Source organism: Meles meles, chromosome 12, assembly GCF_922984935.1.
Source record: "Meles meles chromosome 12, mMelMel3.1 paternal haplotype, whole genome shotgun sequence".
Taxonomy (NCBI): Eukaryota; Metazoa; Chordata; class Mammalia; order Carnivora; family Mustelidae; genus Meles; species Meles meles.
This window is the reverse complement of record NC_060077.1, coordinates 43374948-43388885: the sequence shown is the minus strand read 5'-3', so window position 1 is coordinate 43388885 and position 13938 is coordinate 43374948. Positions and strand designations below refer to the sequence as shown.

The following is a 13938-nucleotide window of genomic DNA, read 5'->3' as shown; positions in this document are numbered from 1 at the left end:
TGGGTTAAAGCCTCTGCCTTCAGCTCAGGTCATGATCCCAGGGTCCTGGGATTGAGCCCCGCATCGGGCTCTCTGCTCCGCAGGGAGCCTGCTTCCTCCTCTCTCTCTCTCTCTGTCTGCTTCTCTGCCTACTTGTGATCTCTGTCTGTCACATAAATAAATAAAATATTAAAAAAAAAAAAATAGGTGTTCCAAAATGGAGTTTCTTTGCCTTAAAAACCCTTACCCATTTTCCTTTTGGCTTACTATTATAAACATCTGTTTTACTGTAATGTATTATCTGTTATCACTTTTTAGCTTTAACAGTTGCATTTCTGAATTTCATATTGTGATCTATCTGAAGTTCATATTTATACATACTGAAGGAGTCTGGAGATAACATTTAAGCACCAAATTTGAGTTCATATAAAAGAATAATCCTTTTTGGTTCGCCTTTAACGTGGCAGGCTTTTTTTTTAGATTCTCAGAGTTGCATCAAAACGTGTATATATGCTCTCAATGAGTTAATAGTAGTATATACATCATATTTTATAGAAGTAAATATGGAATCCATCCTTTTCTAATTGTAATGGATTAAGTTGCTAAAATAGCAAAAGGATTACATTTTAATGCTCAATAATATGATCTCTCTAGAGACTTTCAGCCCTGCAATAATGTAAATGCTTCTAAAAATGACACTAAAACAAATGTTACAAAACGTGAAAGCTATGTGTTTTTCTCACATTTCATTGACTTAAATATGTTGCTTGTGTACTTACTAGTTACATAATGCCATGAAAGAAAGCTCACCTTTATTTGATGACGGACAGCCTTGGGGAGAAGAAACTGAAGATGGAATTATGCATAATAAGGTACCTTACATTACCATAAACATTAGTTATCTTGGTATTTTAACTGTGTCACTACTGAAATTAATACAGTCAGGCACCTAGGTGGCTGAGTTAGTTGTCTGCCTTTGGCTTGGGTTGTGATCCCAGGGTCCTGGGGTGGAGCCACACCTCAGGCTTCCTGCTCAGTGGGGGCTCTGCTTCTCTCTCTGTTCCTCCCCCTGCTTATGCTCTCTTACTCTGTCTCTCCCAAAAATAAATAAAAACCTTTTTTAAAAAATTAATATAGTCTTTTGTAGAGTTTGTCTTTGTGCTTCCCGAAAAACTTTTAAAATTGAATTTTTTTCATTTTAAATTTATTCTTGGAATCACATTGTAATTTCTTAAAATTAAGTAGGCATAGAAATTTTAAATGATAACTAAGCGAGGCACCTGGGTGGTGCAGTTGGTTAAGTGTCCAGCTCAGGTCATGATCTCAGGGTCATGGGATCGAGTCCCATAGCTGGCTCCATGCCTGGCTTGGATTCTACTTGAGACTTCTCCCTCCCCCTCTGCTCCTCCTCCCACATGAGTGGCCACATGCGTGTACTCACTTGTGCACTCTCTCTCTCTCTAAAATAAATCTTTTTTAAAAAATTAATTAAATGTTAACTAAGTAAGTAGAAAATGCATGGAAATTGGAATTAAATCATAACATGTTGTTTTCTAATATATAAATGTAACATTTCTTTCCTTGCTTACCTTTTAGAATGAAGATAGCAGTACTGGCAACATAAGTCTAATATAGTTCTTTGTCAATAGAAAACATAAGTCTTTGAGTCTTAAAATCTACATGTAGGGTTTATGTTTTGTTTTGGCCTTTTTAGTTAGGCATATTACCACTTAGATACAAGTTACCACTTCCAGAAGGGATTGAGATAAAAGTAAACATGGTCTAAGTTGGTTCCTAATCCATACTTTACTGGAGCCTAAACTATGTAACTAACCTCACCATATTTCCTAAAATAAGCAAATGCATGTGTCTGAATAAAACAAATACTACTTCCAAGGAATAGATTTATAATATTAAGATTAAAATTAATGTGCCCTAGCACATGTAAAAGATCACTCACCATGCAGTTCCCTAAAAAGAAAACTTATTTTCTGTGTTAATTCTAATCAACACTCTTTGGAGCATTTGCCATAAAAAGAAACTGGCAAGAAACTTTAGTTTCATTTTTTATTACTACCTGGGAAATAGGTCAAAGAGGTATGATTACTTTTTTTTTTTTTTTTAAACAGAGTAACCATACCTTTTACTGCTTCAGCAATGACCCCTGCTGGAGAAGCAGTTAGAAAGCCTTGGATCCTACTCCAAAGAATTCTCCCATGTTGCAATATGTGCCCTAGACTAGATTTATCTGTACCTTGTTTTGCAGCCAAATACAACACTTACTAAATATTAAATTTTTTAACATTTATCCTAAAGGTTAAACCAGTAAAAGTTATCCTTTCTATTTTAGCTGTTATTTCAAATGAGAATATACAGAGCAGGACTTTAGAAATTTTAAAGTGCTGCTCTGTATAAAATATTAGTGAAAATATTTTAAATTAAAGAAGATTATCAAAGTATATAATTTCGCCAGATTCTGAGCCTCACCTTGTGGATCCAGAAACTCAGTTTGTTAGTAGCAGAGCATTTGACTGTAGAAATTTAATTTTTTTTATATCTGCAAAATCAAAGTTGACCAAGCTTAAAGAAACTGATTCACTGTCACCAAATTCACAAGAAACTGATCTGAAATAGAATGAAAATATATTAATTTATCATCAGTGGTATACCTTTCTAGTTAGAGGAATACTCATACTGCCTATTTAGAGTACACTCTCCATATCAACCAAGTAATATGGAGGTTGTTTAATTAGCAAAGAATCAGCACAAAGGGAATTGGTTTGTCTTGAGGGATATTTATTTCATATAGGCTTTGGAAAATTCTAATCAGCCATCCATACCTCCTAACAAAGCCTGCATCTTCAGTGACCAAAACACCTCATATTGGCAAAATATAGTATTACTTTCTCTTGGATAAATATTAAGAATGCTAATATTCTACTATTTAGATATCTACTAACCATGCCATTCTTTTAGACTGAAGTTACAATGTAACTATAGCCTTCATTCTGATTTTCACAGCTAGACTTAGTTTAATTGGACTTAACATCATCATCAATTCATTTACATTTTTCATAAGGTTGATTGCATAAAGATGAATGAGCATTTTATGTTGAATTATATTTGTTAATAAGCTTCCTTGTTTGACCTCAAAATTCTGACTGTATGGTTTCCTTACTGTTTACTAAGTATCACCTTTATCCAAATTTAAGTGTTCTTTATTATCTTCAGTCACATTACAAGTAGCAGACTGAGTAAGTCTGTGCAACACAATTAATGATAGATCCTAGGTTTGTGTCTCATTTATAGGAGTTCTTATAACTAAGTATTCCTGACTTTTTTTTTAATTCAAGTTTAAATTTTCACTTAGAAAAATGAAACAAACTAAAAAGAGAATAATAGCTTTGTTTTTAAATCTGCTTAACCCAATCAGTTGTTTTTGGACTACACCATAAAATGCTATGAGAGTTTCATGACTGGGGCTGACAGTTTTGAAGAGATGAATGCAGAGTTGCAGTCAAAGCTGAGTAAGTGTTCTCATTCCTAGTGTGCTTGCTATTACTCATGTATTAAACTCTTTTTGTGGAGTTGTAGCTCATTTTACCACACCCAGTTTATGTGAACTACTCTAAATGTGTTTGGATGCCTACTAATTTTTGTCTTCATTGTTTCTTTGGTGGAGAGAAGTGATAGTTAAGCCGAAAAGAATCCCAGTTTTGGAGTCAGACCTGAGGCAAAGCTCTTCCTGGCTACGTGACCTTAACAAATTACTTAATCTGTCTAATGAGATTTTGCAAGATTAGGTAGCCATGTATGTAAAGTATCAGACACATTACCAGGAACACAGAAGATAAACAGTAAAATGATATTCCTGTGATACTCCTATGATATTCTTGCTTTATTGTTTGAGAAATTACCAATTAGTGAGAAGTCTTAAGGTCCCTTCAAAATGTGTGGCAGGCAGTTAATGGACCATTATATTTCCAATGAAAGAAATTCTTCATTATATTTCCACTCTGTTATAACCTAGGGACATTCAGTATTTCCTAGCTAACTCTAAAATGGTCCAGAGGAATTAATTTAATCTTTTTTCCTTTACTGAAATAGTCTTAAATGTAAAATGGTAGAATGGTGGGTAAAACAGATAAATTTAAGATGTGTAAAACTATTTCTTCAGTGAGGGCTCCTGGGTGGCTCAGTGGGTTAAGCCGCTGCCTTCAGCTCAGGTCATGATCTCAGGGTCCTGGGATCGAGTCCCACATCGGGCTCTCTGCTCAGCAGAGAGCCTGCTTCCCTTCCTCTCTCTCTGCCTGCCTCTCTTGTGATTTCTCTCTGTCAAATAAATAAATAAATAATCTTAAAAAAACAAAACTATTTCTTCAATGAAATCAATCAAAACAGGAGAATATCACCTTGCCACTATTGGCACAAAAGGTGAAAGCATTTCCCCTATGTTCCCATTGGACGTATCTTCCTGAAATAACAGGACAGTTTCAGCTTGTCAGCATAAGAAAGGGAGCAAGGTAAATGATGTTTCATTTTAAAAGAGGAAAATTCATAGTGATCTAATATAAAAAGCATCTAGTGAATTCATTTATTGACACAATATTTATTGTATACCTACAGTGGGCAAGTCACCTTAGGCACTGAGGATACAGTAATGAATAAGAAATAGAAAATCCCTGTCCTATGAAGTTACCTCTACTAGAGATAATAATCAAATTAACAACCATAAATCAAAGGGTGGTAACTCCAAGAACAAAAATAAAGCAAGGTAAGAGGGTAGAAAGTGTAGTGAATGGAAAGGTTTGCTATTTTAGAGGGTAGGATATCCTTCACTGGTAGCATTTTGAGCAGAGACCAAAAAGGAAATAAGGGAAAGAGCAATGGTGAAGACCCGGGGGGAAAATGTTTCTAGGCAGAATTGAGATCTTACTAAGTGTTGGGGTTTTCTCTCCAGAGGATTTGTTTAATGTAGATGCTTCCAAGCTGGAATCATTAGCAGCAAAAAACAAAGCACTGAATGAACAGATTGCAAGACTGGAACAAGAAAGAGAAAAAGAACCGGTTAGTAAACATGAATAGGTTTATATACTTAGCTGTTTTGGACTCTTGATCTCCTTAGGGAACACCATCTATTTCTTTATTCCAAAAAAAAAAATTAACAAAATAAGTTTCTTGGATGTTAATTTTTTTTTACATAGGACAGAACTCTCCATGAAAACATGTTTGGTATCTCTAGAGCTTTGTTTTCCCTTGTGTTCTATCAGTCTTGAACTAATGGTGTTCAGAATATGATGAAAGAATCTTACCTATTTACATAAGGCCAAAAAGATCTTTTGAACAAGATCCCCATGTTATACACCTCTAGGGAGCACAATTTATAAGAAGCCCTGAGTTATGTAGTTAGTGAAAAGGTAATGGTGATATGTGTGTTTATAGAATGTACTGTATTCTAAGAGCTTTCTAAAAGCTAGATGATAATATCCAGATACCTAATTTTATTTGGGTATTAATATTACTGAATTGCCTAGACTATACTGTAAAACATCAGATTTTAATGTTTGTGCTTTTTCATTCTGGCCCTTGACTTTTTGTATCCCAAACTGACTTCCCGAAAAGTACATCTTCTTAGTTAGGTAATAACATAACAGCAAAGTTCCCTTTTAGTTCTTTGGCTCCCTCTAAAAGGGATAGAAAATGCTAATACACCTTTCTCTAAGATGAATTTAAATAATGTTGTGTTATTTTCAAGTAAAGGAATGGTTATCAATTAGAATATTTTTTTCTTTTAAAGAATCGTCTGGAGTCATTGAGAAAATTGAAAACTTCCTTACAAGCAGATGTTCAAAAATATCAGGCATACATGAGCAATTTGGAGTCTCATTCAGCCATCCTTGACCAGAAACTGAATGGTCTTGATGAAGAAATCTCTCGAGTAGGTAAGCACAACCAATGCTAAAAGAGGACATTCAGACTGGAATGGGGACCTTCCTGGGGTTTATCACATACACAGACAACTTTGTCATCTGTATCATTTTTTCTTTAATGATGAATGGCTATAGCAAGCCACCAAGTTTTCAATGCCTTCTGCATGTATTAGTTTTCTGAGGCTGCTATCGAAAAATACCACAAAATTGGTAGATTAGAACAATAGAAATTTGTTCTAAAGGCCAGAAGTCCAAAATTTAGCACAGACAAGCTCCCTCCAAGGACTCTAGGGGAGAATTCATTCCTTGTCTCTTCCAGCTTCTGTTTCCCGATGGTATTCCTGAGCTTTTGGCCATGTCACTCCAATTTCTGCCTTCATCCTCACATTGCCTTTTCTCTGTATGTGTGTCTCCTCTTCTGTTTGTGTTTGTTTCTCTCAGCCTCTATATTTTAAGAACATTTATGATGTCATTTAGGACCCAGTGGATAAGCCAGGACATAATAATGAGATGAGATAATCTCATCTCAAAATATTTAATCATATCTGCAAAAAACCCTTTTCCAAAAAAAAGAAACATTTACAAATTTAGGATTTCATATGTTTGGGAAACCATTATTCAACCTACTACACCTTCTAACATGTTCTCAGTTGTCTGATTTTTTTAAAGCCAAGAGGGACCTAATCTAAAAACATATGATGCCTGATAGAAATATATATTCTATTCTGCCTTGTAATTAATAAGCCAGATTCTTAAACCTCTCCTGGCTTCAGTCTGCTACAATTGTCTTATTACTACTACCTCCTAAACCACCTGGCAACTTAAGCTGATTGAAAACGTAAGATGGAAAGATGAAAGTACTACAATTCTTTGGAAGCAAAAACCCAATTAAAGAAAGTGTGTTTCTATCCTGTGAGTTCCTAACCTTGTTTTTCATAAGCACATATCAGTCATAACTGTAAAATTAAAAATACCGTTAACACATGGATTGATATTTCTGTACTGCCAGAAGGCAAGCAAAGGGAAGTATTCATAAATCACAGAGCCATTGGATGGCACTTTACAAAATGAATAATCCTATGGACCTATTGTACTATTTTTCTAGGTGTTTGTCCACTCCAGTTTTATTCTTGTAGGATTTTACAGATTGTGTCTGTCCCACATAGAATTTGTGTAGATAGTCCTTAGGATATTTGATTTAATGCTTTGTCTATATAATATTAACCATCTGTCAAGTCAAAGATAATAATAATATGAGTATTTGCTTAAATCAGCTTATTTTTTCCAAATAATTCTGATTACATATATTAGATTTGCTCTAAACCAAGCCTTTAAATAATTTACACTTGGCCCCTAATATTTGTTATCCGTGATGACAAGAAGCCATAGACTAATTTTTTATCATAGCAATATTTGTAAGGCAGGGATGCCTGGGTGGCTCATTTAGTTAAGCATCTACCTTCAGCTCAGGTCATGATCCCAGGGTCCTGGAATCGTGTCCCACATCAGGCTCCTTGCTCAGCAGGGAACCTGCTTTACCCTATGCCTACCACTCCCTTTGCCTGTGCTCAATCTCGCTCTCTGACAAATAAACAAGATATTTTTTTTTTTAAGATTTTATTTATTTATTTGACAGAGATCACAAGTAGACAGAGAGGCAGGCAGAGAGAGAGAGGGAAGCATGCTCCCTGCCGAGCAGAGAGCCCGATGCGGGACTCGATTCCAGGACCCTGAGATCATGACCTGAGCCAAAGGCAGTGGCTTAACCCACTGAGCCACCCAGGCGCCCTAAACAAGATATTTTTGAAAAAATATATTTGTAATGCAATTAAATGAATACTTTATAATAGTCTGTCTTCCTCATTGGTATTTATCAAGAGAATTTTCATATTCCTACTTTTCTTGTGAGAATTTTTTCCCCATAAATGCAGGCTAAAGAGGTGAGAGAGATATTTTAGCCATGATTTACTATTCCAGATTGATTTAGTTTGAGATAATTTTTATAACTTAACCTAAGATGTTTTTATTCTGAGTATTTTAACTTTCATAATTTTTTTTTGAGATTTTATTTATTTATTTGACAGACGGAGATCACAAGTAGGCAGAGAGGCAGGCAGAGAGAGAGGGGGAAGCAGGCTCCCCGCTGAGCAGAGATCCCAATGTGGGGCTTGATCCCAGGACCCTAAGATCATGACCTGAGCCAAAGGCAGAGGCTTTAACCCACTTAGCCACGCAGGCGCCCCTTTCATGATTATTTAAAGTCACTCGAGGCCAAGAATCAAAGAGACCTAATTAAACTGTCTGTTTATAAATAGGTATAGAGATAGATAGGAAGGAAGAGAGAGAGAAAGATAGATGGATGGATGGATGTACATTGTGGATTTTTTGTGCAGATTCCTATGATAAATATATAATGTGTTACTTCATCTATTTTTATTTTGAACTTAAATGTGGAACTTCACAAGAACAGTGCTACAAATGAGTTATAACAAAGCCAAGATCTTGATCCTGTAAACCCATGGAATGATTGTCTTAGCCCATTTGGTCATGCATATTCTCATCCATCTATTCCAGCCTACTTAAAAGTACTATCATATTCTTTATAAGCTGTGAATAATAAAAGGTTGGAAAATACCATTCTGTATAACCCCAAATATTTTGTTTAAATATTTCTTGCTCTTTGCATGATCATTTGCTGTTTGTAAGTATCATTTTGTCTTAGTGCAATAATATACTCATTCTTGCTTATAAATTCTGGTAAATAGAAGGGCGCCTGGGTGGTGCACTCAGTTAAGCATGTGACTCTTGGTTTCAGTACAGGTCATGATTTTGAGGTCCTGGAATCAAGATCGAGCCCCACGTCAGGCTCTGCTCTTAGTGTGGAGTCTGCTTGAGATTCTCTCTCTCTCTCCCTCTGCCCCTCCCACCTGTTCTCGCACTCTCTCAAATAAATAAATATTTTTTTAAAAAATTTTGGTAAGTAGAGCAAGAACTTAACCACTGTAGTTACTTACTGTTTGATCAAACCACTGAAAATGTCCATGAATAAGAATAAAGTGATGTATTTTAATATAAATATTTTTATATTTGTGAAGAATTTGTGGGTTTGTTGACTTATTGCAGAGAATCATGCTGGAGTATAAAAAGCATTTGAACTGAACTTTGGCAGACTATCACTCTTAAGTGTAATAATTCTTAATCATTATGTGGGGAGCCGCATTTTTTTCATGTTGCACTTTCTGAAAATCATGCAAGCCAATAGGGAAGTAAGTTTCTAACATAAAATTTTAGTTGTATCATCTTTCAGAAATGTTGTTAACAAAGTGAGATCAAATAGAATCATCCCCAAAAAGAGAAGAGAAAAATATACATGTACATAACTTGGAAATTTAGACATATTAATCAAGTCTATTCAGTAATGAAATCAGGGTGCATGGCTGGCTCAGTCGGTAGAGCATGCCACTCTTGATCTTGGAATTGTGAGTTTGAGCCCACATTGGGTGTAGAGACTGAGTTAAAAAAATTTAAATCTGGCTCAACAATGTTTGAAAAATAAATAAATAACGGCCTCAATTTCTTTGTAGGAATTGAAAGAACTTAACAGTTTTGTATTCTTCAATGCAGAACTAGAATATGAAACAATGAAACAGGAGAATACTCGCCTGCAGAATATTGTCGATAACCAGAAGTACTCAGTTGCAGACATCGAGAGAATAAATCATGAAAGAAATGAATTGCAACAGACCATTAATAAATTAACCAAGGATCTAGAGGCTGAACAACAGCAGTTATGGAATGAAGAGCTAAAATATGCCAGAGGAAAAGAGGCGGTATGTCATCCCATTTCCACAGTGGCAACTTAAAGCTGACATTCATAATTTTCAATTAAGAAAAATTGAATGGGTAGAATAAATTGGCTAAAGAGTTAAAACTTTAGCATTGACATTTTACTAAAACACACTCATCCCTAAAACACACATGTCACTTCCAGTAACACCCCAATTTCTCTCCATCAGATTTAAGGTAGTCTGTATTTTTTAGCAGTGAGCCAAGAAATAAGCAAAAATGTCTCTCTAAGTCCATGAAAATAATATTCATAAATCACGTGCCTTTTATTCTAGAAGAGGATATGAGTCATCCTTCATTTACCTATTAACCATTCAAACATTTCTTTAACATCTGCTGTGTGCCACTTCCCATGCTGAGCTCAGAAGAATAAAGATATAAAGACAGACTCTCCCCTAAAGAAACTTCCAGTCTAGTTCATGAGACCATGAGATCAGACCTCTAAAAGATGTTTGCACAGGGTATTGAGGAAGCATACAGTATTCTTTTTTTTTTTTTTTTTAAAGATTTTATTTATTTATTTGACAGAGAGAGAGGTCACAAGTAGGCAGAGAAGCAGACAGAGAGAGAGAGGAGGAAGCAGGTTCCCTGCAGAGCAGAGAGCCCGATGCGGGGCTCGATCCCAGGACCCTGAGATCATGACCTGAGCCGAAGGCAGTGGCTTAATCCACTGAGCCACCCAGGCGCCCCAAAACATACAGTATTCTTAATGCAGAAGTAGTGTTTGTGGTGTGCGAAGTTGTATGAGGTAATTTTTAGAAAGGTTTCCTTGAAGAGGTAACACCTGAACTGAATTGGGAAGTGTAAGAGTTCTCTTGGCAAGGGTAGGGGAGTCAGCAAACAAGTACATGGGAAAGCTCAGAGAGAAAACAGTGTGTTGTACTCTGGCATCAGAATCTTTTCATATGGCTGGAGCTTAATAGCAAGGGATAGGGGCACACCAAAAGAGAAAAGAGAAAAAGCATATACCAGACAATAATGATTCTTTTCATATATGAAAGTTTGGACTTTATCCTGAAAGCTCCAAGAAGCCCTTACGATTTTTAAACATATGACATTTCAGAAATAACTCATTTTTGGTCATGTGGAAAATGGATTGGAAGGGAGCAAAACATAAGGATCTGTGGTAGTAATGCAGTAAGAAGTTATGAACTAGATTTAGATAGTGCTAGTGGAGATTGAAAGAAGTGGGTGGATTCTGACTACTTAGGAGGTGCTCTTAGGAGGTAGAGTGAATAAGACCTGATGAAAAAGGGTTGCATTCACTGTGTCTGGCATTGTGCTCACTCCAAAATAGAAGAGAAGTGGCCAGTCAGGAATAGGGATGGTATGCTGGACCTGTTAGGTCCATGGGGCATCCAAGAAAACATATTTAACAGGCTATTTTTCTTTGAGTCTGAACCTCAGCATAAAATATGAGGGTTTGCAATGTAGATTAAGTAAAAATCAGTGTGTATTGTGACTGAAACCACAAGGGTAGATAAATTCACCAAGGAAGAATTCACAGGAGGAAGGGAGCACCAGCATCTTAAAGTGGACAAAGGTTCCTCAAGAGAAACCTAAAAGTAACTGAGAACTAGCCAGAATGATCAAGAGGATAGAAACTGAGAAAAAAGTCGGGAAGGAATTCGCATTGTCAAATGCAGTAAGGGGATTTAAAAGTTTCTTTCAGATTCCATAACAGCAGTCACTAGTGACCTTCACCAGAACCAAATTACTTGACTTCATTTCAGTTTGTTTGTTTGTTTGTTTGTTTGTTTGTTTGTTTAAGATTTTATTTATTTATTTGACAGGCAAAGATCACAAGCAGGCAGAGAGGCAGGCAGAGAGAGGTGGAAGCAGGCTCCCTGCTGAGCGGAGAGGCCAATGCAGGGCTTAATCCCAGAACCCAGGATCATGACCTGAGCCAAAGGCAGAGGCTTTAACCCACTGAGCCACTCAGGCACCCCTTCATTTCAGTTTTATAGGTAGCACATTATCCTTTTAGCCAACATTGTTGAGAAAGTGTGCATATTGGCCATATAAATTTCTAGATAATTAAAGATTATCCTTATTTTTGTTGGCAATCCCTTAATAAATGTTCTATACTTCTGTTTGCTATACTTCTTGCTAGCTGTGCAGTCTTTACTCTTTTTAATGTAGCTCTCAGTAGATATGAACTTTTTCTTAATGATTTAGTGTAATCATGCATGTGACACCAACGTATTCTAAAACAGCAATAAGTTAACAGGTTATCTAGGAACCAAATAAAACTTTTCTATCAAATAATTCCAAAGTGATCTTTTCTGCTATATATACTATTGCATTCTTAAGAAAAGTTATTTAAGACTCTTCTTTTAAGAAAAGGTAATAAAGGGGCGCCTGGGTGGCTCAGTGGGTTGAGCCGCTGCCTTCGGCTCGGGTCATGATCTCAGGGTCCTGGGATCAAGTCCCGCATCGGGCTCTCTGCTCAGCAGCGAGCCTGCTTCCCTCTCTCTCTCTCTGCCTGCCTCTCTGTCTACTTGTGATCTCTCTCTGTCAAATAAATAAATAAAATCTTTAAAAAAAAAAAAAAAGAAAGAAAAGGTAATAAAATGTGTCTTTCAAAGGGCTCTTTTTTTTTATGGAAGAAATAAACTAGAGAGTTTCAAAATTAACCTTCGAAGTGTTCTACCCTAGTATTTTCAGTTATAATGTTTGTTTTTTGGTAGGTATAGTACTAAAATGTATACCTCACTGAGAAAGATTTAGTCTCTGTTTTGCTCCAAAGGTAATGTTTTTTTTTTATCATATTAGTGCCAGCACTTTCCTTAGTACATCATTTCTTAAAAATATTTATCATTGTTATTAAAATGAAAAAGTAGTTCAAACAAAGCATCTCTTTTTGCCCAAAGGGACAATATTGGTTTTTCATCCTGGTCGCCTTATAAAGTACATTATAGGCATAATACAAATAGTTTCTTAGTCAGGTTTTAACTCTTTTATATTTTTAAAAATCTGTATTTTGCACACCTACGTATGTAATTTTTCATCTGGAAAGAACAGTTTAGTATGAGCAGTAAACATTGCCTCTTTTTTTTAATCCCTGTTTCACCATACTTTAGCTTTGCCTTGACTTCCTTTACTCCCTCATCCTACCTTCTAGGTAACCTCTGTTCCTGTGTATTAAGGGGAAACATAGACATTTATAAGAAGTAGGCTGTAGTGGTGATCCCAAAAGTCTTTGAACCTAGAATACAGGTAAACCTGTATTTTAACCCTGGATTTTCCATCACATACCTGTTTCAACTCAGCATGTTATCTCACCTCTCATAGCTTCAGTTTCCTTATGAATAAAGTAAGGTGTGGTTAAACTACATCAGTGAATCTGAAATAAGCTCCTTCAACAAACATTAATATGTTTTATTTCTCAAGCACTGTGTGAGTATGGGGAAGTTATGAATCTCTGACAAAGTGAACTCTTGAGCTTGACTAGCTAAAATTAGCTGTATAAATGCTGTTTTTTTATTTTGGAGGATCACGCAAAAGAAGAAAATTATGTGGGAAATAGGTAAGCAGTGATCTGATTAGGGCAGAGTAAGCCATACACAGTGAGAAGCAAACTTTAGGGTACTAGATGAGAGAGAGATTAAAAAATGGTAGCAGAATGCAAAAATTTAATATGAACATTTGATCCATCATCTTTTTTTCTGAATTAATTTTTATTCCACATGCCACCTCTGGCTGGTGTAGCTTTTTAGATCTCTATGTTAAGATAACCATTGAGCCAAACATCTGCTCATCAGGAAAATGTGTGATCGGTTTTCACTCTCTGAGTTGCTTGTGGGAAGAATAAATGTGCCACACATTTGCTCTCCCTGCAGTTAGACATGGTAAAGTGCATGGGCTTGTGGAAACTGTTTTCATTCAGATAAATAAACTGCTAGTGAAGAACGGAAGCAACTACCTATAAAACCATTTAGTATAAGGACAAACAGAGCTTACACATTTTAGTAATCCCTAGGGAGCTACTGTATTACAAATTAGAGTAGTTGAAATCATTTCCTGATTCATTAGTAAGAAATCTTAAATGTGGGGCTCCTGGTTAACTCATCTGAAGATCTTATAAATCTTGATCTTGGGGTCATGAGTTTGAGCCCACTTTGGGTGTAGAAATTACTTAAATGAATAAATAAGTAACTTTTAAAAATCTTAAGTGTAATAT

General features: G+C 35.9%; 1 protein-coding gene across 1 annotated transcript in view; it reads left to right on the top strand.

Annotated features, from left to right (window-relative positions):
• NDC80 (NDC80 kinetochore complex component) overlaps positions 1 to 13938 on the top strand; it is a 50932-nt gene that overhangs the window by 13981 nt on the left and 23013 nt on the right. The window contains exons 7-11 of the mRNA XM_046025283.1: positions 762 to 851; positions 3413 to 3506; positions 4940 to 5046; positions 5777 to 5921; positions 9534 to 9739. Coding sequence (XP_045881239.1) covers positions 762 to 851; positions 3413 to 3506; positions 4940 to 5046; positions 5777 to 5921; positions 9534 to 9739 — 642 coding nt within the window. The remainder of the gene's footprint in view (positions 1 to 761; positions 852 to 3412; positions 3507 to 4939; positions 5047 to 5776; positions 5922 to 9533; positions 9740 to 13938) is intronic.